Raw genomic sequence first — 23,689 nt, 5'->3', positions numbered from 1 at the left:
AGCATCCAACCGTCTCATCAAAACACGCTGGGTACATTTGTACCAGATCTTCTTTGCTTCTTATCAGAGGGCGCTTTTCAACAGGTGTACTATCTTCAATCCTCAGCGTCACCTCCTTCACCTCATGGTTTACTGAGATAATCTGCAGCTCATCACAACTGCTCAACCCCAGGATAGCAGGACCATCTGTTTCAGTGACGTAGAACATACATCTAACATCTTTTTGTTTATATGTCCCTCTGATTTGGATTGTTCCTAGCTGTTGAATCTCAGTTCGCCCTATGCTGTTAGCATGACATGTTTTGGTTTCAGAACACCTTCCTTTGGATAACCATTTGCCTCCAAATTTTCAGGAATGATCTTCTGGTATAGTCTGAGTGGGATGATGTTACTTTGTGTTCCAGTATCACTCGTCACCTTCAGATTTATCGTTGTGGGCTTATTTCTCAGCCTCTTCCTGACCTGAATGGTCGTGTGACTTTCTTTTCTCTGGGAACTATCACATCCAGACATTTCATGCAGTTGTAGGGTTCGTATGTCTATCGTATTCTCAAACCCATCGCCATCTTCCAGGGTATGAATGTTTTGATTACTTTCACTTTTGTTTAAACTTCTCAAATGCCTCCATCAGCTTCCCACTTCATTATGAGCTGTAGCTGACCATTCATTCCTGGCCCAGCTGACATTTTCGAGCAGAGGGCCACATTATGATTTTTGCTCAGCCCAGGGGGCTGGTGAGCAAATTTTGCAAGATAAAGGCATTAAAAATATATCTTACCAATTAAAACAACAACAAATGTGCATTTTTGTGAAGAAGCTTTAAATGAGAAGATTAATTTATTGACTTACTTTCTCGTCACTATATTGAAAACTGATATAGTGACATACCTGGCATTGTTTTTGCTTTATTGAGTAGTCAACCTCTGTCTGCGCACACGATGTAGTGATGCAGAGTATTCTGGGCAGATTTCCATCTGTCAGGAGAGACCTTGATCTCTCTCCCTCCTCTCCCCGCGCTCTGTGTGTTTGTGTGTGTGTCTGTCTGTCCCCCTTTCTCTCTCTCCCTCTGTCCTCTCTTTCTCTGGCCCCCTTTTCCTCTCTCTCTCTGCCTGCTTTCTCCCTGTGCCCTTTCCCTCTCTCGCTGCCCCCCCTCTCTTTCTCTCTCTCTCTCTCTGTCCCCCTTTCCCCATCCCCCTTTCCCCGTCCCCCTTTCCCCGTCCCCCTCTTTCTCTCTGTCTCCCCCCTCTCCCTCTGCCCCCCTCTCTCTTTCTGTCTCCCTTTCCCTCTCTCCGTCTCTCTCTCTCTCTGCCTCTCCCTCTCTTTCTGTCTCCTCCTCTCTCTCTCTGTTCCCTTTTTCTCTGTCCCCCTTTCTTTCTCTCTCTGTCCCCCTTTCCCTCTGACAGTTGCAGAGAGCGGGAATCGCAAGTCAGTTTCACACTGACAGATCCTGACATCAAGAACAGCAGTTTCTGACCTTCGGACAGATTTGGGGTTTTCCAGTGGCCTTTTAAAAAAAGACAAATCTGCCCGAAGTTCAGAAAATGCTGTTCCCAATGTCAGAATCTATCAGCTGTGAAACTGACTTGTGATCTTTTTTAAAAGCCGATCTGACAATGCTGAGTTTCTCATCTTCAGTCACGGACCCCCGGCGAGAATGAGGAACGGCCTGGGTAGTTTACACCCGTGGGCCAGATGGAAACATTTGGCAGGTCAGATTCTGGCCTGCGGGCCGTATGTTGGACAACCCTGGTCTACAGCCTGCAATATTGTGAGCTTATCCTGTCCGATTAGAGCTTTCTGTACTTCAGGATGTGCAGAACCCCAAATAAGCTGATCTAACAGCCTTTCATCTGTGTTCTTAGACTTACATTTTCTGGCTGCAATTTTCAATCTTGTTCCAAAATTGTCAATAGGCTCACCTAGTTCCTGTCTGAGGCCTTGAAATTCATATCGGTATATCCGATGATTTGAGTTTGGCTGGAGATGGGTGCCGAATCTTCCAAAAATTTTGTCTGGGTTTCTGATGTCCTCTTCACTTAGGTCGCAGCTGTTAAATAAATTTAATCCTTTATCTCCTGCCCACAGAAGCATAGAGCTGACCCTCTCCTCTTCACTAGCCTTTTAGGAAACTACTGAATGTCAATCTGCACTTTTGTTTAAACTTCTCAAATGCCTCTGACATCATCAGCTTCCCACTTCATTATGGGCTGTAGCTGACCATTCATTCCTGGCCCAGCTGACATTTTGTTTTTCGTTTTCATATGAGTCACTCAGTTTTTCTTTCTCTCTCTCTGGCACTAATTTGGGTCAATTTTTCTCAATCTAAATGTTCTAGGTTTACTCACAGACACTCTCTGCCACCATGTTACGTCTTCTGGTTGTTTTCTGGTACCCAAATATTGGAAATAATCACACTTTAAACTTGGAAAGATTGTCATCTTTGTTTATTCATGCAGCCAGCATGCTGCCTGCTGTAGGATTGCTTGAGACTGGTTGCCTGTTACACATCACATGACTCTCCGGTGCAGCCATGAATGTAGCCCCAATGGAACACTTACACATAACAATTAGTTCCTAGCTCTTTACAGATAGTATAACAATATGTAACAGCATGGTATCAAATTGAATGAAAAGGCATACAATGCTATGAAGATTAATGGTGGGCCAGAAAATTTGGAAAATTTTTAAAAAGCAGCAAACGATGCTAAAAAAGAGGTAGAAGTTAGAGTTTGAGAGTAAACTAGCAAGAAGCATAAAAGACAGACAGTAAAAGCTTCTACAAATATATAAAAAGGAAAAGAGTAGCTAAAGCAAGTGTTGGTCCCTTAGAGAATGAGACTGGAGAATTAATAATGGGAAACAAGGAAATGGCAGAGACTTTGAACAAGTATTTTGTATCTGTCTTCACAGTAGAAGACACAAAAAGCATCCAAACAATAGCACAAAATGAAGAGGCAAAAGGGAGGGAGGAACTTAAAACAATCACGATCACTGGAGAAAATGTACGAGGAAAACTAATGGGGTCCTGGGGTCTTAAAAGAAGTGGCTGCAGAATTAGTGGTTACATTGGTTGTAATCTTCCAAAAATCCCTAGATGCTGGAAAACCACAAATGTTAACACCTCTATTCAAGAAACGACAGAGACAGGAAGCACGAAATTATATACCAGTTAGCCTAACATCTGTCACTGGGAAAATACTGGAATCCATTATGAAGGAAATAGCAGCAGAACATTTAGAAAATCATAATGCAATCAGGCAGAGTCAGCGTGGTTTTATGAAAGGGAAATCATGTTTGACAAATTTATTAGAGTTCTTTGAGGATAGAACAAGCAGGGTAGATATAGGTGAACAGGTAGATGTAGTGTATTTGGATTTCCAAAAGGCATTCAATAAGGTGCTACATGAAAGGTTACTACACAAGGTAAGAGCTCAAAGTGTTGGGGGTAATATATTAGCAGGGATAGAGAATTGGCTAACTAATGGAATCAGAGAGTCGGGATAAAAGGGACATTTTCAGGCTGGCAAGCTGTAACTAGTGGAGTGCCACAGGGATCAGTGCTGGGGCCTCAACTGCTCATTATCTATATTAATGATTGGATGAAGGAGCCAAGTGTATTGTAGCCACATTTGCGGATGATACAAAGATAGGTGGGAAAGCAAGTTGTGAGGAGGACACAAAGTGTTTCCAAAGAGTTATCGATAGGATAAGTGAGTAGGGAAAATTTGGGCAGATGGAGTATAATGTGGGAAAACATGCAATTGTCCACTTTGGCGGGAAGAATAGAAAAGTAGAATATTATTTAAAAGGAGAGAAACTGCAGAATGCTGCAATACAGAGTGATCTGGGTATACATAAATCACAAGAAGTTAGCATGCAGGTACAGCGAGTAATTAGGAAGGCAAATAGAATGTTGCTGGCGAGGTGGTGGTGTAGTGGTACTGTCACTATAACCCAGGGACTCAGGTAACTGTGCTGGGGACATGGGTTTGAATCTCACCATGGCAGATGGTGAGATTTGAATTCAATTAATCTGGAAATTAAAAAGCTAGTCCAATGGTGACCATGAAACCATTGTCGATTGTTGTAAAAAAAACCATCTAGTTCACAAATGCCCTTTAGAGAAGGACATCTGCTATCCTTACCTGGTCTGGCCTACATGTGACTCAAGAGCCACAGCAATATGTTTGACTCTTAAAATGCTCTCTGAAATGGCCTAGCAAGCCACTACATTCAAGGGCAATTCGGGATGGGCAATAAATGCTGGCCTAGTCAGTGACACCCACATCCCACAAACGAATAATAAAAAAAAATTATTGCAAGGGTGATGAAGTAGGGAAGTCTGGCTACAGCTGTACAAGGCATTGGTGAGACTGCACAGTTTTGGTCTCCTTACTTAAGGAGTGATGTGTTTGCATGGGAAGCAGTTCAGAGAAGGTCATATGCATCCTGTTTCCGCTTCATCTTACTCTTCATTTCTTTCATCATCCATGAAGCCCTGGCTTTGTTTGTCCTACATTTCCTCCTTATGGGAATGCATATCAACTGTACCCAAACTATCTCCTCTTTAAAGGAAGCCCAGCGTTCCGTTACATTTTTTGCCTGCCAATCTTTGATTCCAATTTACCTGGACCAGATCCATTCTCACCCCATTGAAGTTGTCCCTCCACAAATTAATTATTTTTCCTCTTCCTGTCCTTTTCCATAGCCAACCTAAACCTTATGATGCTATGATCACTGCCCCCTAATTGTTCCCCTACTGACACTTGATCCACTTGACCCACCTGATTCCCAGAACGAGATCCAACAATGCCTCCTGTCTCATTGGGCCAATGGCATATTGATCTAGAATATTCTCCTGTACATGCTTAATAAACTCTTGCCCCTCTCTGCCCTTCACACTATTACTATCCATTCTATATTAGGTTAATTAAAATCCCCAATTATAAGTACTCAATAATTCTTGGACCTCTCTATAATTTCCTTGTAAATTTGTTCCTCTCTATCTTTCCCACTAGTTTGTGGTCTGTAGAATATGTCCTGTTGTGTAATGGTACTTCTATTGTTTCTTAGCTCTATCCAAATAGATTCTGTCCTTGATCCTTCCAGGACATCTCTCTCTCTCTCTCTTTCTCTGTAAAACTGTAATGTTCTCCTTTATCAATACTGCTACCTCTCCTCCTTTCTTTCCTTCCCTATCTTTCCTGCCCACATTGTATCCAGGAATATTTAGTACCTAGTCTTGCCCTTCCTTGAGCCAGGTCTCCACTATTTCCACAACATCATATTGCCATGTGTGTCTGCTACTCACCAACCTTATTTACCACACTCTGCACATTCACATACATCCATGTACAATAAACCTAATTTAGACCTAATGACATTTCCTCTCACTCTGACCCCTTATTATTTCTTACACTAGTGCCATCTGTTTCTCCCAATTCTTTGTGCACCTTGTTTTCCCTCTCAAATATTACCTTCTAGTTCCCACACCCCTACCAAGTTAGTTTAAACCCTCCCCAGTAGATTAGAGCAAACAGAAGTAAGCCAGCAATACAAAGGCATCCAATCCAATTTCTGAATGGATTCAAACGCAGGATCCCTGGGTTAACAATTCAACAATGTAAGCAAACGGCCTGCTGTTTGCATGACTTGTGCTTGGAAATGCCTTTTACTTCCTTATTTCAATGCAAAGCCCTTGATTCACAGGACAATCAGATAGAAATCCAGCTAGCAATCAGCAGTTTCAGAACTGAGGTGGTCTCTGTGTGGTAGCATGGCCATGCGGTCTAAGGTGCTGGATTGAGGATCCACTCTCTGAAGATGCAAATTTGTTATTTAAGTTACTGACAGGTTGCACCTAAAGCTTTATGCAGTTTCAGGTATGTTTTAACAAAAAAATGCTTTACTAGAAGATGCTATTAGCATTGGCCGGGAATGAAGCCCATGTCTCCGTGGTGAGAAGCACAAATTTTACCAGGACCCACCAATGCTCAAACTTACTAAAGGCAATTCTCCATCCTCCTCCATTTATTTATCCATTTTGATAATACAAGTGCAATAATACACTGCAATTAAATAAAAAGCAAATTGCAGCTAGTTCTGGATATGGAATTATTGGGAAAATGCTGGAAACACTCCACAGACCCCGAAACACGTGTGATGAGACAACCACAGGGATAACGTTTCAGGTCAACAAGCTCATGAGAATGGAAGTTTTGCAGCACAGCTTCTACATATTGAGTTTTTGTCCACAGGCAAAAATCAAATACTAGAAGCTCACATCATTCTTAATGAAAGGCTTAACCCAGACGAAGATCAAACCTGGGACCTTGGCACTATTAGTACCACACTCTAACCATTTGAGATAATCACCCATTATGCTTAGGCAATCTTGTCAAAGTCAATTTATCTTTGCTGTCCAGGCTTATATTTTTGAAATGTCCTTAAAAACCATGAAATGTTTTCTTTGATGAAGTAACGGAGAAAGTTGATGAGGGTAGCGGTAGTGTGGTTAATGTTGTGGATAAGGACTTTCAAAAGGCATTCGGTGAAGTTCCACATAATCGACTTGTTAGAAAAATTAAAGTGGATGGAATTAAAGGATCAGTGGCAGTGTGGGTACATAATTTACTGAGGGACAGAAAACAGAGAATAGCACTGAATTGTTTTTCAGACTGGAGGGGAGTATACAGTAGTGTTCCCAGGGGTTGGTAATAGGACCACAGCTCTTCTGGATATTTATAAATGATCTGCACTTGAATATACAGGGTATAATTTCAAAGTTTACAGATGAAATGGAACTGGGAATATAGTAAACAATATTTAATTTGACCAAGTGTGGCATCAAGGATCCCAGCCAAACTGAAGTCAATCAGAATCAGGGGGTAAACTCTCCACTGGCTGAAGTCATACTTTGCACAAGGGAAGATGGTTGAGGTTGTTGGGGGATTCAGCAATGGTAATGCTGTTGACCGTCAAGGGGAAATGGTTAGATTCTCGTTTGTTTGATATGGTCACTGTCTGCACTTGTCTGGTGCAAATTTGACTTGTCACTTATCAGCCCAAGCCAGGATATTGTCCAGGTCTTGCTACATATGGACACGGATTGCTTCAGTATCTGAGGAGTTGCAAACAGTACTGAACCCTGTGCAATCATCTGCAAACATCCCCACATCTGACCTTATGATGGAGGGGAGGTCTTTGATGAATCAGCTGAAGATGGTTGGGCTGAGGACAGTACCCTGAGGAACTCCTGCAGTGAGGTCCTGGGATTGAGATGATTGACCTCCAACAACCACAACCATCTTCCTTTGTGCTCGGTATAATTGACAGGGATTTTTCCCATGTCTGAAATGAGGCTCAGATCTGCTGTTAGTTACCAAGGTTGTGCTGCAGGATTCTTTAATAATCTGACACCAATGATCTGGAAGTCCAGGTTTTAGAGGAACTTTCTACACCAGCAGGGCTGGAAACAGGAGCAAGTGAAAGGCATTGTGTAGAGTTTGAGTGTGTACAGACTGTGCAGAGAATGGGGTCGATGTGCATACACCACTTACCAATGTCTCTATCATTATTGTCTCTACACTTTCTGACTCCTTGACCCGACAGCGACAGTAGACAAAAACAGTTAACCAACAAAGCATGGCAAACCTTAGTAGCGAGTGGGTTCAGGAAAGGAAATTTGAACAAAGATGTGGTTTAAGGCCTAAGTGGAAAAAACCTGTTCAAATACATACAATTATGAATGAAAGAACTGTAAAAATATTCACTAATCAGCCGAATGGCGAGCAAACTAAACTGTCTTCGTAGACAATCTGAAAAGGTGTCTTGACAGATACAAGAATGGCGGAACAGTACACGGTGCAGCCGTACACTGTCTTCTGAGACCCAGCTTGGCGCATGAAGTCGAAAGCAGAAGTGATCGAAGTACTGATGACAGTGTCACTGACTCGTCCTCCTCCTCAACACAGTACTTGGCAATGCCTCAGAAATTGGTTTCACAGGAAACCACAACTGACAAACAAGTCACCACAACAAAGGAAGAAAACACTCAATAAGAGGAGGAAAATCACCCAAGCCTCTGGCAAGGCCCGAAAGAGGAAAAAGTAAACCAAAGTCTCCTGATAACGAGACTAACGCTTGACCGGGAAAAAGACTGAGATGCTGTTGTTTTACTACCCTGTGGACTGTTGTTAAATATGGTGCTTACATCCAAAAACAAGATTTGCTATTGAATGGATCACTGACACTGTCTCAGGAACATTTGGAAGTATTTCTGGTGTCATCTCATACATCATTCCAGTACTCGCTGTGATTGGGATCGTGATCCTCATTTTGGCTGTAAAATAACTTCTCTCCAACAGTAAAATGTGGTTTGATTACCTTTGGAGACCTTCTCAATAAAATAGATTTCTTTGGATTTGAGAACAGTGTCTAATCAAAGCATTGAACAACCTTGTTGTAACCCTACAAACTAGTGTTCAAAACTCATCTTCTGCCATCACACTTCAACTGAATCCTCCACCTTGTTGACAGGATTCAACTATCAATTGGCAATCTTCAAGGACCTGGCTCAGTGTGTCAACCTTCAGCCAGCTCATCAGACACTGAGACTTCACCTTGACTCTCCTGAATGCCTCATCCGTACAAATTTCATTCTTACCCATCATTGTTGAAAAATCTGTCTGATTTGTAAAGTGGCTGATCATTGGCTTTGGGATGATTTAGAGGAGCAGTGTTGTAGCACATGCTTAAGACTATTCTAAATCTCAAAGTATTTAAATTATTCATTGTACTCTTGAAACCTTGTTTGATAAATATTGGCTCGCTACTGTATGTCTTGCTCGCTGACATTTCTTGGTTAAGATGGCTGACCCTTGCTGCTCACACTCATGCTGGCTGAGAATGGGGGGTGAAGGAATCCAGCCATAATGAGGGGTTATAAGGTTCAAAGAATTATTTTCCAATGAATGAGAGATTAAAAAATGGGTTCACCTCACTAAAACGTCAAAAAAGCTCATCTCTATAATACTAAAAGTCTCAGTGAAAAAGCTTGCGGCGAAACGGAGTGGCGAGCGGGCGGGAGCAGTCTCGAGCAGGTGGGCATGAGAGAGAACGGCGGGAGGGAGCAAGTGACGTGGCAATTGAGGTGCTGATTCGCGGGGGGAGCGGGGTGATGTTGGAGTGGATGGAGGTGGCGATCGCGGTCATTGAGGTGTGAGGCAACACTCGGACGTCATTACATCTGACGTCATTACATCTGATGTCATTACGTGATGGTGTTGACACGTGCATGCACAGACTCATACTGGCAAGCTGGCAAATGACCGGACGCACTGATGACATCAGCAATCACTCTGCTCATGCTTTGCGTTGTCAGCAAATACTCTGTTTAGGGTTTGGTATTATAGAGATGGACCTGCTTAAACTCTTAGGACAATGCAATCATTTTTAATTTTTCTTAATCCGTCGTTGATAGGAAAATAACCCTTTTAATCATACAGCCCATTATTATGGCCAGATTCCTTCACAACGGGGTGGATTAATATTGGGGTTTATAGGATCCAGGGGTGGATTAATGCTCAGTTTTAAAGAACCCAAGGATGGTGTTACGACCAGGTGAGAAAGGGGTCTAGGGGTCCCTCTCAGCCTTCGCCTGGTCTTACCATAACAGGATTTAATTTTACCAGACTATGTTTTATTTAAGCTCTCCTTTAGTGAATCCTTCTTCACTAACTTCCAATTCTAAGCCAAAAACCTAGCCAAACAGGTTTTCTTAGGTTTAAAGAAAAAAGGTTGAGCTTTATTTAACTTAAACTCTAATTCGTTTAAGGGCTACGGATATGTATTGCGCCCACACTAGCATGCGTACATGATACCCACATGCAGATAGACACAGTAAAGAGTAGAAGAAATAAAATGGAAATGTTTGAGGCAATATCTGAAGATGGTTTTGGTTACTATTCTTCAAGCTCGCTGTAAAGTCCTTGATTATAGGTAGGTCTTGCTTTTCGTTGGGGCCCCGTATTCTTCTTAAACCTTGTTCGCTGTAGGAGACTTTTATCTCTTGCTGTTCATGTGTCCTCAGTGGGTCCAGAGGCTTGTGAGAAAGAGATGGGAGCAGACAGGAGAGGACTTCTCACTCTAGGAGCAAACAGTCTTTCGAAGTTCAAAAACTCTGTGGCTAGCTCAAAAACCCTGGACCAGCCAGTTAGTCATGTGGCCAGCTGGTTTAACCAGTCCTGGCTTTTGTAGATTGTACTACCTTAGCAGTCTCTGGAATGCTCTTCCTTACACCTTCAATGTCTGGTGATCAAAATCCAGTGTGAGTTGAATGTGTCAGGGAATGGTCCTTTGTCTCCACAAGCACTGTCTGTTGGTATGCAAATGTCTTTCAGCAAGTGTCTAGTGATTCTTTAACAAGTCCTTTCTTCACCCCAGCAACAGGTTAAAATGAATATGCCTCATTCTTAGCAGGTGGAGGCCTGCATGACAGGTGGATTAATGCACGGGTTTACAGAACTTTGGGGTGAGTTAATGCTTAGGTTTACAGGGCCCAGGGGTGGATTAATGCTGGGTTTACAAGGCTTAAGGGAGGATTAATGCTTGGATTTACAGGTCCCAGGGGAGAATTAATGCTCAAGTTTACAGGGCCTAAGGGTTAGACTATGCCCATTAGTAATGGATTCCCCAACCAGCAGAAACAGTTTGTCTCGATCTACCCTATCAGTTCCAATTAATATGTTGAAAACTTTGATCAAATCCCCCTTAATGTTCTAAATTCCAGGGACTACATCTCTCATAGTGAAATGATACATTTTTGCAGAAGGGATAGGGAGAGACAATATATACTAATGGCACAGTTCTAAAGAGAACACAGGGACAGAGGGACCTGGGGGCTGATGTGTGTCAATCATTGAAGGTGGCAGGACATATTGAGAGAGTAGCTGGCAAAGCATATGGGACCTTGGGCTTCATCAATAGAGGATTAAATACAAAAGCAGGGAAGTTATGCTGAACCTTTATAAAGCTCTGGATAGGCCACAACTAGAGTTCTGGTCACCACACTTTAGGAAGGATGTGAGGGTCTTTGAAAGAGTGCAGAGGAGATTTACCAGATTCTTCCAGGGATGAATGAATTTAGCTACAAGGGTGGGTTGGAGAAGCTGGGGTTGTTCTCCTTGGAGTAAAGGAGATTGAGGGGAGATCTGATGGAGGTGTTCAAAATTCTGACAGGTTATGACCCAAACTGAGCATCAGTGAGCAGGTTATTGCTGAGCAAGTGCTGCTTAATGCACTGTTGATGACCCATTCCATCACTTTACTGATGATTGAGTGTAGACTGATGGGGCGGTAATTGGCCGGGTTGATTTGTCCTGCTTTTGGTGTACAGGACATACCTGGACAATTTTCCACATTGTCGGGCAGATGCCAGTGTTGTAGCTGTACTGGAACAGCTTGGCTAGGGGCGTGGCTAGTTCTGGAGCACAGGTCTTCAGTACTATTGCCAGAATGTTGTCAGGGCCTTTGCATATCCAGTGCCTTCAGCCATTTCTTGATATCACGTGGAGTGAACTGGATTGGCTGAAGACTGGCATCTGTGATCCATCAAGAGGAGGCCGAGATGGATCCTCCACTCGGCACTTCTGGCTGAAGATGGATGTAAATGCTTCTGCCTTGTCTTTTGCACTGATGTGCTGGGCTCCCCAGTCATTTAGAATGAAGATATTTGTGGAGCCTCCTCCTCCTGTCAGTTGTTTAATTGTCCACCAGGATGTGGCAGGACTGCAGAGCTTAGATCACTCGATTCCCAGAGGCCATTCCCTTGAGAACAATTTCTGCTAAGGTAGAGCAGTTAACCCAATTCTTTGCTAGATATGGATTAGTGATTGAAATTGGATCAAGGTTCCAATTTTATGTTTAAAACATTTGAAGAAGTTATGGGTAATTTGGGTATTACACAGTTAAAGTCTTCAGCAAACCACCCACAGACACAGGGAGCTTTATAAAGGTACCATCAGACCCTCAAAACAATGATCAAGGCATACTATCATGAATATCAGAATGATTGGGATAAAGAGCTAGACTTTCTTTTATTTGACACTAGAAATTCACCTAATGAGTCGACAGGTTTTCATCCTTTTGAATTAGTTTATGGACATGCGATAAGAGGTCCTCTCATATTAATTAAATAAAGGTTTTTGGAACAGAGGTCTGAATCTTCTGTACTATATTATGTATCCTTGTTTGGCGAACGACTCAGGAGAGATTGAAATTGGCTCCAGAACACCTTAAAGCTTCCCAAACAATATAAAAAGATGGGCAGACAAGCATGTTAAGACCTGAACATTTCAACCAGGAGATGAAGTGTTAATATTACAGCCTTTACAGGGTGAACCATTAAAAGCAACGTTCACTGGTCCATATAAAGTGGTTAAGAGAATTGGCAAGGTAAATTATTTGATTAACACCCCAGATTGCTGAAATAAGAATCAACTGTGTCTTATCAACATGCTAAAGCAATATTACCACAGGGAGGAGGATAGCCAGTACAGGTATATCAGGTAATAGGGACAGATAAGAATGAAAGGGATAGTGAGGATGAGGCAGAAGGAGGCCTAGACAATTCTCAAATTGAACCTCCTACTATCTGGTTAGCTAATACTAAATTGCTAGGAAGATTGGACACGATGCTTTCATATTTAGATACAGAACAACGAGAAGACCTAACAAGGCTACTCACAGCATTTAAAAAAGTCTGTAGGGATAAGCCAGGATGTACAACCTTCGCCACACATGATGTGGATGTAGGGAACATAGGAAGATAGGAACAGGAATAGGCCATTCAGCCCCTCGAGCCTGTCCCGCCATTCAATGAGATCATGGCTGATCTGCGGCCTAACTCCATATACCTGACTTTGGCCCATATCCCTTAATATCTTTGCTTAACAAAAATCTATATCTCAGATTTAAAATTAACAACTGTTCTAGCTTCAACTGCTGTTTGTGGGTGAGAGTTCCAAACCTCTACCACCCTTTGCGTGAAGAAGTGCTTCCTAACATCTCTCCTGAATGGTTTGGTCCTAATTTTTAGACTATGCTCCCTAGTTTTAGAATCTCCAACCAGTGGAAATAGTTTATCTTTATCTAGACTGTCTTTTCCTGTTAATATCTTGAAGACTTCAATCAGATCACCCCTTAACCTTTTAAATTCTAGTGAAAATGGGCCTAATTTGTGTAATCTCTCCTCGTAACCCCTGTAGTCCAGGTATCATTCTTGTAAACCTACGTTGCACTCCCTCCAAGGCCAATATATCCTTCCTAAGGTGTGGTGCCCAGAACTGCTCACAATACTCCAAGTGGGGTCTAACCAGGGTTTTGTATAGCTGCAGCACAACCTCTAGATCCTCTAGATACAAAGGCTAGAATTCCATTAGCCTTTTTGATTATTTTCTGCACTTGCTCGTGGCATTTTATCTGTGCACCTGAACCCCCAAGTCTCTTTGGACATCCACTGTACTTAACCTCTTCACATTTAGAAAGTACCCTGCTCTATCCTTTTTTGGTCCAAAATGGATAACCTCACACTTGCCCATTCCTATAAAACAGCATCCTTACCCACTTAAGTCCAGACAAACAGGCCCAAGTAAAAGCAGAAATCCAATACATGCTGGAAAACCACCTCATTGAACTCCAGCTGCTTTGACTGGGTTCACAGAATCACAGAATAATACAGTGCAGAAGAGGCCCTTCGGCCCATCGAGTCTGCACCGATGCATTAAAGACACCTGACCTGTCTACCTAATCCCATTTGCCAGCACTTGGCCCATAGCCTTGAATGTTATGACGTGCCAAGTGCTCATATAGGTACTTTTTAAAGGATATGAGGCAACCTGCCTCTACCACCCTCCCAGGTAGGGCATTCTAGACTGTCACCACCCTCTGGGTAAAAAAGTTCATCCTCAAATCCCCCTTAAACCTCCCTCCCCTCACCTTAAACTTGCGACCCCTCGTAACTGACCCTTCAACTAAGGGGAACAGCTGCTCCCTATCCATGCCCCTCATAATCTTGTACACCTCAATCAGGTCACCCCTTAGTCTTCTCTGCTCCAGCAAAAACAACCCAAGCCTATCCAACCTCTCTTCATAGCTTAAATGCAATCACATCCTTCCTATAATGTGGTGACCAGAATTGCACACAGTACTCTAGTGTGGCCAAAGTTCTGTACAACTCCAACATGACCTCCCTGCTTTTGTAATCAATGCCTCGATTGATAAAGGCAAGTGTCCCATATGCCTTTTTCACCACCCTATTAACCTGCCCTTCTGCCTTCAGGGATCTATGGACAAACACGCCAAGGTCCCTTTGTTCCTCGGAACTTCCCAGTGTCAAGCCATTCATTGAATACTTCCGTGTCACATTACTCTTTCCAAAGTGTATCACCTCACATTTTTCGGGGTTAAATTCCATCTGCCACTTTTCTGCCCATTTGACCATCCCGTCTATATCTTCCTGTAACCCAAGACACTCAACCTCACAGTTAACCACTCGGCCAATCTTTGTGTCATCCGCGGACTTACTGATCCTACCCCCCACATAGTCATCTATGTCGTTTATATAAATGACAAACCATGGGGAGCCAGCACAGATCCCTGTGGTACGCCACTGGACACTGACTTCCAGTCACTAAAACAGCCATCATTCTCTGTCTCCTACAGCTAAGCCAATTTTGAATCCACCTTATCAAGTTATCTTGTATCCCATGTGCATTTGCTTTCTTGATAAGTCTCCCATGTGGGACCTTGTCAAAGGCTTTGCTGAAATCCATGTAAACTACATCAACTGCACTACCCTCATCTACACACCTGGTCACATGCTCAAAAAATTCAATCAAATTTGTTAGGCATGACCTCCCTCTGACAAAGCTATGCTGACTATTCCTAATCAAATTTTGTCTCTCCAAGTGGAGATAGATTCTCTCCTTCAGAATTTTCTCCAATAGTTTCCCTACCACTGATGTGAGACTCACTGGTCTGTAGTTTCCTGGCTTATCTCTACAACCCTTCTTAAATAGTGGTACCACATTAGCTGTTCTCCAGTCCTCTGGCACCTCCCCTGCAGCCAGAGAGGAATTAAAAATTTTTACTATCGGTTCACCAATAGTATTAGTGCCTAAACCTGACGGTTCAATTAGACTTTGCATAAAGTTAATGCAGTAACGAAGGCAGACTCCTACCCAATCCCTCACTTGGAAGATTGTATTGACAGAGTGGGCAGTGCTATGTTTCTTACAAAGATAGATTTGTTAAAGGGATACTGGCAAGTTCCTTAAACACCCCAAGTTAAAGAAATATCAGCATTTGGCACAGTGAATTGTTTCCAGTGCTACGTGATGCCCTACATGCTAGGGGTGCTCCAGAAACTTCTCAGAGAGTGGTGAATCCAGTGGTAACCACTATTCCTAACTGTGTAGTTTACCTTTGTGATATGCTGGTCTATAGTGACACTTGGAAGGAACACCTGAAACAACTGGAGGGCTCTGTTTGGAAGATTGGAATCGGCTGATTTGGTCCTGGCATTTGTGGAAAAATTTAAAAACCAGAATTCCAGACTATGCCGATGGAGTTTACTATTACAGCCCTGTCACAAAGACTGTCTGCATTGCAGGCAAAAATAATGTTATTGTAGATGTTTTGTCTCAAACCTAACATTGTTAGGAACTGAAAAGGATTTCTTAGAAGCTGAACTTTGTGGGGTTTTTCCAAAAGGAAGATCACCAGAAGATTTGGACTGTGAACAGTTACTGGAAGACATCCATTTTCAAATAAAAACCCAGCAGGGGTTGTTTTGGTTTGCAGAGAGGTGACAAGCCATGATTTATGGTTGTCATGAGACTGGACCTCTGGAAAAGTTGTAGTTTCATTTTGAACTGTTAAAAAAAAGCCAGTTGGTGTTTGAGCTGAAACAGAGGTTTGCTTCCTGACCTGCCAGAAGAAAAACAGCTCATCTTTCTCTTAAAAAGGAATCCTGTATCTCCAGTGTTTCAGATTTCTATTTCATCCTGTATTTGAAGAAAGCCTGCACGTTTAAAGTTCTAGCATGACAAATGTGTGGAACCGAAACATTTGTTGCTGCATTTCTGTTTTAAGACATGACTGAAGCCTTCTGTACCAGCATCTCTTTGAAAGTCTACTGAAACTGATCTTCAACATCACTTGGAAGGAACTGTTCTGGGAAGATTCTAGTGACAGCCATCTATTTGAATTTGGGACACCTCACTAAGACAAAGGACATCTTTCCATACCTTCTTTTCCACTGTTTTTTTTTATTCCTTCTATTTCTTTGTAACAGCTGTGAACAAAAATTCTTCTTTTTCCCCCGGTTAACTGGTTGTGTATGTATGTGTGTGTGTGAGGGCTAGGATAAATAAGGAGCTTTAATATGTCCATTTGTGTGTATGTTTTACTTCATTATTGCTTAAAGCTTGGTTGATAAACTGCTAATTTTGTTGTTTATTAAAGAAACCTGGCTGGTGTGTTTTATTCTGGGGTAAAATGGAGCATATGATTGACTGTTTTGGTAAGTGGGAACATTTAAATATATGTTGTGACCTGTGAGGAAGCAGGACTGAATTAACAGTGCACTCCTCCCACCTCGATTATACAGCTGGGTGCCATCAAATGGCATATGGAAACTGATGTGATTTTGGATAACTTCGGCAAGGAGCATGTAGATGACAAATAGGAGGAGCCAAGGATAGATCCCTGGGGGACACCAGGAGTAATGGTATGGGAGCTGGAAGAGACATCATTGCAGGTGATACTCTGGCTATGATTAGATAGATTAGAATGGAACCAAGCGAGAGCAGTCGCATAACAGCTAGACCACAGTGGAAAGGTGTTGGAGGAGGCTGGTGTGGTCAACCATGTCAGAGGCTGCAGACAGGTCAAGAAAGACAAGGTTTACCTTTGTCACAGTCCATTGGGATGTCATTTGTGACTTTGATAAGAGCCATTTCTATACTGTGGTAGGGGTGGAAAGCTGACTGGAGGGATGCAAACATGGAATTCTGGGGAAGATGGACTTGGAAGGTGACAAAATGTTCAAGGATTTTGGAGAGAAAAGGGAGGGTGGAGAAGGGGCGGTAGTTTGGAGGACGGTGGGGTCAAGGTTTTTTTTGAGGAGGGGGTGATGACGGCAGATTTAAAAGAGAGAGAGAAAAAAAAAAAGAGTACTTAAAGACAGGGAACTGTTAACAATATCAGCTAACATGAGGAAGTTGGCTGGTCAGCAGTTTTATGGGAATAGGGTCGAGGGAGCAGGTGGTGGGTCTCATGGACAAGCTGACCTCAGAGAGGACATGAGGAGAGATAGGAGAGAAATTAGAGAAAGGTGTGAGTTCAGGGCTCGGGCAGGGGGAACTTTAGTGGAAGTTTGTCCCGGTGGGCTAGTGAAAGGGAGGGAAGCAGCAGGGGCAGCTGATTGGATGATCTCAATCTGAGTGACAAAGAAGTCCATGAGCTCCTTGCACTTGTTGGAGGTGAGGATAGAGGAGACAGGGGAGAGGGAGAGCACTTCAAAAGGAACGAATGTGTGTTCGAGATATTAAAAAGACTCAACACACTGTGTGTTTAACCCAAAACTGATTTATTTGATTTTTTATCCATAATATTAGCCACTATAACTGGAGTTTATTAACATCAGCGTAAACAAACCTCAAGAAACTTAGTTCAGTCCTGGATGTGATTAACAGAATCCAAGCACTGTAGCTACTTGTGAAGTCTCTGGTGTTTCAGCAAGTTGGATGACTGAGTGAATCCCTTCCCACACATGGAGCAGGTAAATGGCCTCACCCCAGTGTGAACTCGTTGGTGTGTCAGCAGGTGGGATGACTGAGTGAATCCCTTCCCACACTCGGAGCAGGAGAACGGCCTCTCCCCAGTGTGAACTCGCTGGTGTTTCAGCAGGGTGGATGAATGAGAAAATCTCTTCTCACACACGGAGCAGGTGAATGGTCTCTCACCAGTGTGAACTCGTTGGTGAGTCAGCAGGTTGGCTGAATTAGTGAATCCTTTTCCACAATCTGAGCAAGTGAATGGCCTCTCCAAAGTGTGAACTCGCTGATGTGTCAGCAAGTTGTTTGACTGAGTGAATCCCTTCCCACACACGGAGCAGGTGAACGGCTTCTCCCCAGTGTGAACTCGCTGGTGTCTCAGTAGGTCGGATGACTGAGCAAATCCTTTCCCACACACAGAGCAGGTGATCGGTCTCTCCCCAGTATGAACTCGCTGGTGTGTCAGCAGGGTAGATGAATGAGAAAATCTCTTCTCACACACGGAGCAGGTGAATGGTCTCTCCCCTGTGTGAACCCGCTGGTGTGTCAGCAAGTTGGTTGAATTAGTAAATCCCTTTCCACATTCGGAGCAAATGAATGGCCTCTCCACCCTGTGAACTCGCTGATGTGTCAGCAGGTTGTTTGACTGAGTGAATCCCTTTCCACACACACAGCAGGTGAATGGCCTTTCCCCGGTGTGACTGCGTCGATGAGTTTCCAGCTGAAAAGGGTAACTGAATCCTTTCCCACAGTCCCCACATTTCCAGGGTTTCTCCTCAGCGTGACTGCACTTGTGTTTCGACAGACCAGATGATTGGCTGAGGCCTCGTCCACACATTGTACACGTGTACAGTTTCTCCCCACTGTGAACGGTGCTTTTTTCTTCCATTTATAAAATCCGATGATATTCAGGTTATGATAAATTGTGCAATTCCGTCAGATCCCGATGTGATGTTTCTTTGAGTTTCCCAACTGTAAATCCTCTCCTTCTAACATTGTGAAATTGACTTAAAACAGGAAAAAAAGGGAGTGTGAGAGAACCCACAAAAACACAAAGGCAGGTTGTGAAATGGAGCTGAACAAATCTGGTAACTTGTGGGGCCAGCACGAGGAAAAAGTTACCATGACAGCTGCCAGATTGTTGAAAAAGCTCACCTGATGTCCTTCACTGAAGGGAACCCACCACTCAGTCTGAGCCTACACAAGGTTCGAGAGAGCGAGGGGAGGGGGGGGAAGAGACAGAGCGAGGGGGGGGGAAGAGACAGAGCGAGGGGGGGGGTAAGAGACAGAGCGAGGGGGGGGGGGGGAAGAGACAGAGCGAGGGGGGGGGGGGAAGAGACAGAGCGAGGGGGGGGGGGGAAGAGACAGAGCGAGGGGGGGGGGAAAGAGACAGAGCGAGGGGGGGGGGAAAGAGACAGAGCGAGGGGGGGGGGAAAGAGACAGAGCGAGGGGGGGGAAAGAGACAGAGCGAGGGGGGGGAAAGAGACAGAGTGAGGGGGGGGAAAGAGACAGAGCGAGGGGGGGGAAGAGACAGAGCGAGGGGGGGGAAGAGACAGAGCGAGGGGGGGGAAGAGACAGAGCGAGGGGGGGGAAAGAGACAGAGGGAGGGGGGGGAAAGAGACAGAGGGGGGGGGGGAAAGAGACAGAGGGAGGGGGGGGAAAGAGACAGAGGGAGGGGGGGGAAAGAGACAGAGGGAGGGGGGGGAAAGAGACAGAGGGAGGGGGGGGGAAGAGACAGAGGGAGGGGGGGGAAGAGACAGAGGGAGGGGGGGGAAGAGACAGAGGGAGGGGGGGAAGAGACAGAGGGAGGGGGGGGAAAGAGACAGAGGGAGGGGGGGGAAAGAGACAGAGGGAGGGGGGGGAAAGAGACAGAGGGAGGGGGGGGAAAGAGACAGAGGGAGGGGGGGGAAAGAGACAGAGGGAGGGGGGGGAAAGAGACAGAGGGAGGGGGGGGAAAGAGACAGAGGGAGGGGGGGGAAAGAGACAGAGGGAGGGGGGGGAAAGAGACAGAGGGAGGGGGGGGAAGAGACAGAGGGAGGGGGGGGAAGAGACAGAGGGAGGGGGGGGAAAGAGACAGAGGGAGGGGGGGGAAAGAGACAGAGCGAGGGGGGGGGAAAGAGACAGAGCGAGGGGGGGGGAAAGAGACAGAGCGAGGGGGGGGGAAAAGAGACAGAGCGAGGGGGGGGGGAAAGAGACAGAGCGAGGGGGGGGAAAGAGACAGAGCGAGGGGGGGGGAAAGAGACAGAGCGAGGGGGGGGGAAGAGACAGAGCGAGGGGGGGGGGAAGAGACAGAGCGAGGGGGGGGGAAGAGACAGAGCGAGGGGGGGGGAAGAGACAGAGCGAGGGGGGGGGAAGAGACAGAGCGAGGGGGGGGGAAGAGACAGAGCGAGGGGGGGGGAAGAGACAGAGCGAGGGGGGGGGAAGAGACAGAGCGAGGGGGGGGGGGAAAGAGACAGAGCGAGGGGGGGGGGGAAAGAGACAGAGCGAGGGGGGGGGGGAAAGAGACAGAGCGAGGGGGGGGGGAAAGAGACAGAGCGAGGGGGGGGGGAAAGAGACAGAGCGAGGGGGGGGGAAAGAGACAGAGCGAGGGGGGGGGAAAGAGACAGAGCGAGGGGGGGGGAAAGAGACAGAGCGAGGGGGGGGGCGAAGAGACAGAGCGAGGGGGGGGGGCGAAGAGACAGAGCGAGGGGGGGGGAAGAGACAGAGCGAGGGGGGGGGAAGAGACAGAGCGAGGGGGGGGGGGAAAGAGACAGAGCGAGGGGGGGGGGGAAAGAGACAGAGCGAGGGGGGGGGGAAAGAGACAGAGCGAGGGGGGGGAAAGAGACAGAGCGAGGGGGGGGAAAGAGACAGAGCGAGGGGGGGGGAAGAGACAGAGCGAGGGGGGGGGAAGAGACAGAGCGAGGGGGGGGGAAGAGACAGAGCGAGGGGGGGGGAAGAGACAGAGCGAGGGGGGGGGCGAAGAGACAGAGCGAGGGGGGGGCGAAGAGACAGAGCGAGGGGGGGGGGGGGAAAGAGACAGAGCGAGGGTGGGGGGGGGAAAGAGACAGAGCGAGGGGGGGGAAAGAGCCAGAACTGTGGCAGAATCTCCCAAATCTCGAAGAACAAGGGTGACAGGTGTAAGCGAACCCCATCACCTCCAAGTCACACACCATCCTGACTTGTCTGACATCCAGTACTGGATGAGCAGAAATTTCCCCCATTTAAATATTGGAAAGACTGAAGGCATTGTCTTCGGTCCCCACTACAAACTCCACTCCATAGCCACTGACTCCATTCCTCTGCCAGTCAATTCTCTGAGGCTGAACCAGACGGTTCACAACCTTGATGTCATATATGACCCCGAGATGAGCTTCTGACCACATATTCCCACCAACACCAAGAACACACTGGCTCCCGGTTAAGTAGCACCTCAATTGTAAAATGCTGATCCTTGTTTTCATGTCCCTCCATGGCCTTGCTCCACACTCTCTCAATAATCTTCTCCGAGATATCAGGGTTCATCTATTTCTGGTCTCTGAGCATCCCTGATTTTAATTGTTCCACTATTGGTGGTTGTGCTTTCAGAGGCCAAGGACATATGCTTTGGAATTCCCTCCCTAAACCTCTCTGCCTCTTCACCTCACTTTCCTCCTTTAAGGCGTAGAATATCTAGCTCATCCACCAAGCTTTTGGCAATCTGCCCTAATATGTCTTTCTGTGGCTGAGAATCAAATGTTGTTTCATAAAAATCTTGTGAAATGCCTTGGAATGTTTAATTACATTAAAGGCGCTGTATAAATACAAGTTGTTGTTGACTTGGACATATATCACCGTTCCTTCATAATGACTGGCTGAAAATCCTGTAACTTCTTCCCTAACACCATTGTGGGAGCACCTTCACCACACGGACTGCAGTGATTCAAGGCGGCGGCTCACCATCACCTAAAATTATAGAATGGCTACAGCACAGGAGGAGGCCATTTGGCCCGCCATGTCCGTTCCAGATCTCTGGAAGAGATACTAAGCTAGTCCCACTCCCATGCAATGGTCCAGGACACGAGAAGTTTCCTGGAGTGCCCACATGGAACAAGATGTGCATTTAACGGAACTGAGGTGCCCTACCATAACTCTTCCTTAGACTATTCTGCTGACATCACTTTATTTTGTAGGGGGATTATTTAAAATAATACCGAAGACTTACTTATACTTAAGCCTACTTCAACATACCTAAGTTAAAACTTGCCAAACTTAAAAACACATCAGGCGATTAACAAAAGTTTTTAGGTTTAGCCCACTACCTTCACTTACAGATATAAAGACAATGGTAATACTCACCAACCAATCGCCTATCTGTTGCGTTGTCCTGAATATACGTTGTCACCACTCAGGTGTCCAGGGTCCTGTAAAAGGAGATTACAAAAGCCACCACTGTCAGTCCAGGTAGAAATTCACTACATTCCTCTTGCTTCCTGGTCCAGGATGGCAGTGCATGTGCTCTGCTGCAGATTGCTCCCTAACCTGGGCCTGTCACTGAGGGAAGCCCCTTAGCTGGTGCCCAACTTGGTGCAAACACGGGACCGGGAGCTTCTTACACAGGGTTTGACACCACAATCAGAAAATTTTCCCTGTTTTACATTCAGGCCTAAGGTTGCAGTCAGTGTTTGTGAAGCCTGCATTGCCCTGGGGCTTATAGGAGTGTGGTTGAGGCAGGTTCAATCGAGGCATTCAAGAGGGAATTGGATTATCTGCAAACGAAGAATATGCAGGGCTATGAGAAGGTGGGGGAGTGGCACTTGTTAAATTGCTTCTTCAGATAGCCAGCACAGACCATTCTAATATCTGCCCATTTACCTCCTCTCTCCTCACTGTCCAAGGCCCCAAACACTCCTTTCAGGTGAAGCAGCGATTTACTTGTACTTCTTTCAATTTAGTATACTGTATTCGCTGCTCACAATGTGGTCTCCTCTACATTGGGGAGACCAAACGCAGATTGGGTGACCGCTTTGCGGAACACCTCTGCTCAGACCAAAAGCATAACCCCGAACTTTCAGTTGCTTGCCGTTTCAACACTCCCCCCTGCTCTCATGCCCACATCTCTGTCCTGGGATTGCTGCAGTGTTCCAGTGAACATCAACGCAAGCTCCAGGAACAGTATCTCATTTACCGATTAGGCACACTACAGCCTGCCGGACTGAACATTGAGTTCAATCATTTCAGAGCATAACTGGCCCCCCCTTTTTTATTTTCAGTTATTTTTTCTCTTTCTTTTATTTTAGTTTGTTTCATCATTCTTTTTTTTTAACCATGTGCCTGCCCACTGTTTTTTTAATGTTTGTGCTTTGTGCCATTTTTCTGTCCTTTAACACTTTATCGTTCACCACACCATTAACATACCATTTGCCTTTGCTCCATGACCTTCTGGTCAATTATTCTCTGTGACCCTGTCCTATCAATGCTTTCACATTTGTTCTCTCTTGCTACCCCTACTTTATTTGCTTAAAACCTTTGCCAGTTCTGATGAAGGGTCACTGACCTGAAACATTAACTCTGCTTCTCTCTCCACAGATGCTGCCAGACCTGCTGAGTATTTCCAGCATTTCTTGTTTTTATTTCAGGCCATTCTATGGTTTGAGTGAACATTATCCAACTCAAGACCCGAATAGAAAATAGTGAACATGATTCTCCGATAAAGATGATAATATAGTGCAACACTCACAGCAACCTACAATCCACCTACATTACTGGGATAGGGAGACAGAGTTTAGAAACACTCACCAACACGACTCCAGTAAAACATCCCAGGAGGAAAAGGGGGAGCAGTGTGTGTACCTGCCCTGATATCCCCCTCCCCAGGCCTGTCAGTCAAACCCCCC

At 45.2% G+C, this 23,689-nt stretch overlaps 1 protein-coding gene across 1 annotated transcript in view; it reads right to left on the bottom strand.

Annotated features, from left to right (window-relative positions):
- Window positions 1-17,633: 17,633 nt before the first annotated feature.
- LOC137347836 (zinc finger protein 850-like) overlaps window positions 17,634-23,689 on the bottom strand; it is a 99,269-nt gene continuing 93,213 nt past the window's right edge. The window contains exon 5 of the mRNA XM_068012881.1: window positions 17,634-18,558. Within this exon, the coding sequence (XP_067868982.1) occupies window positions 17,773-18,558 (786 nt within the window). The 3' untranslated portion in view covers window positions 17,634-17,772. The remainder of the gene's footprint in view (window positions 18,559-23,689) is intronic.

The sequence above is a fragment of the Heterodontus francisci genome, chromosome 32 (assembly GCF_036365525.1).
Source record: "Heterodontus francisci isolate sHetFra1 chromosome 32, sHetFra1.hap1, whole genome shotgun sequence".
NCBI lineage: Eukaryota > Metazoa > Chordata > Chondrichthyes > Heterodontiformes > Heterodontidae > Heterodontus > Heterodontus francisci.
Note: the sequence above shows the minus strand (reverse complement) of the source record. Positions and strands in the feature narration are given on the sequence as shown.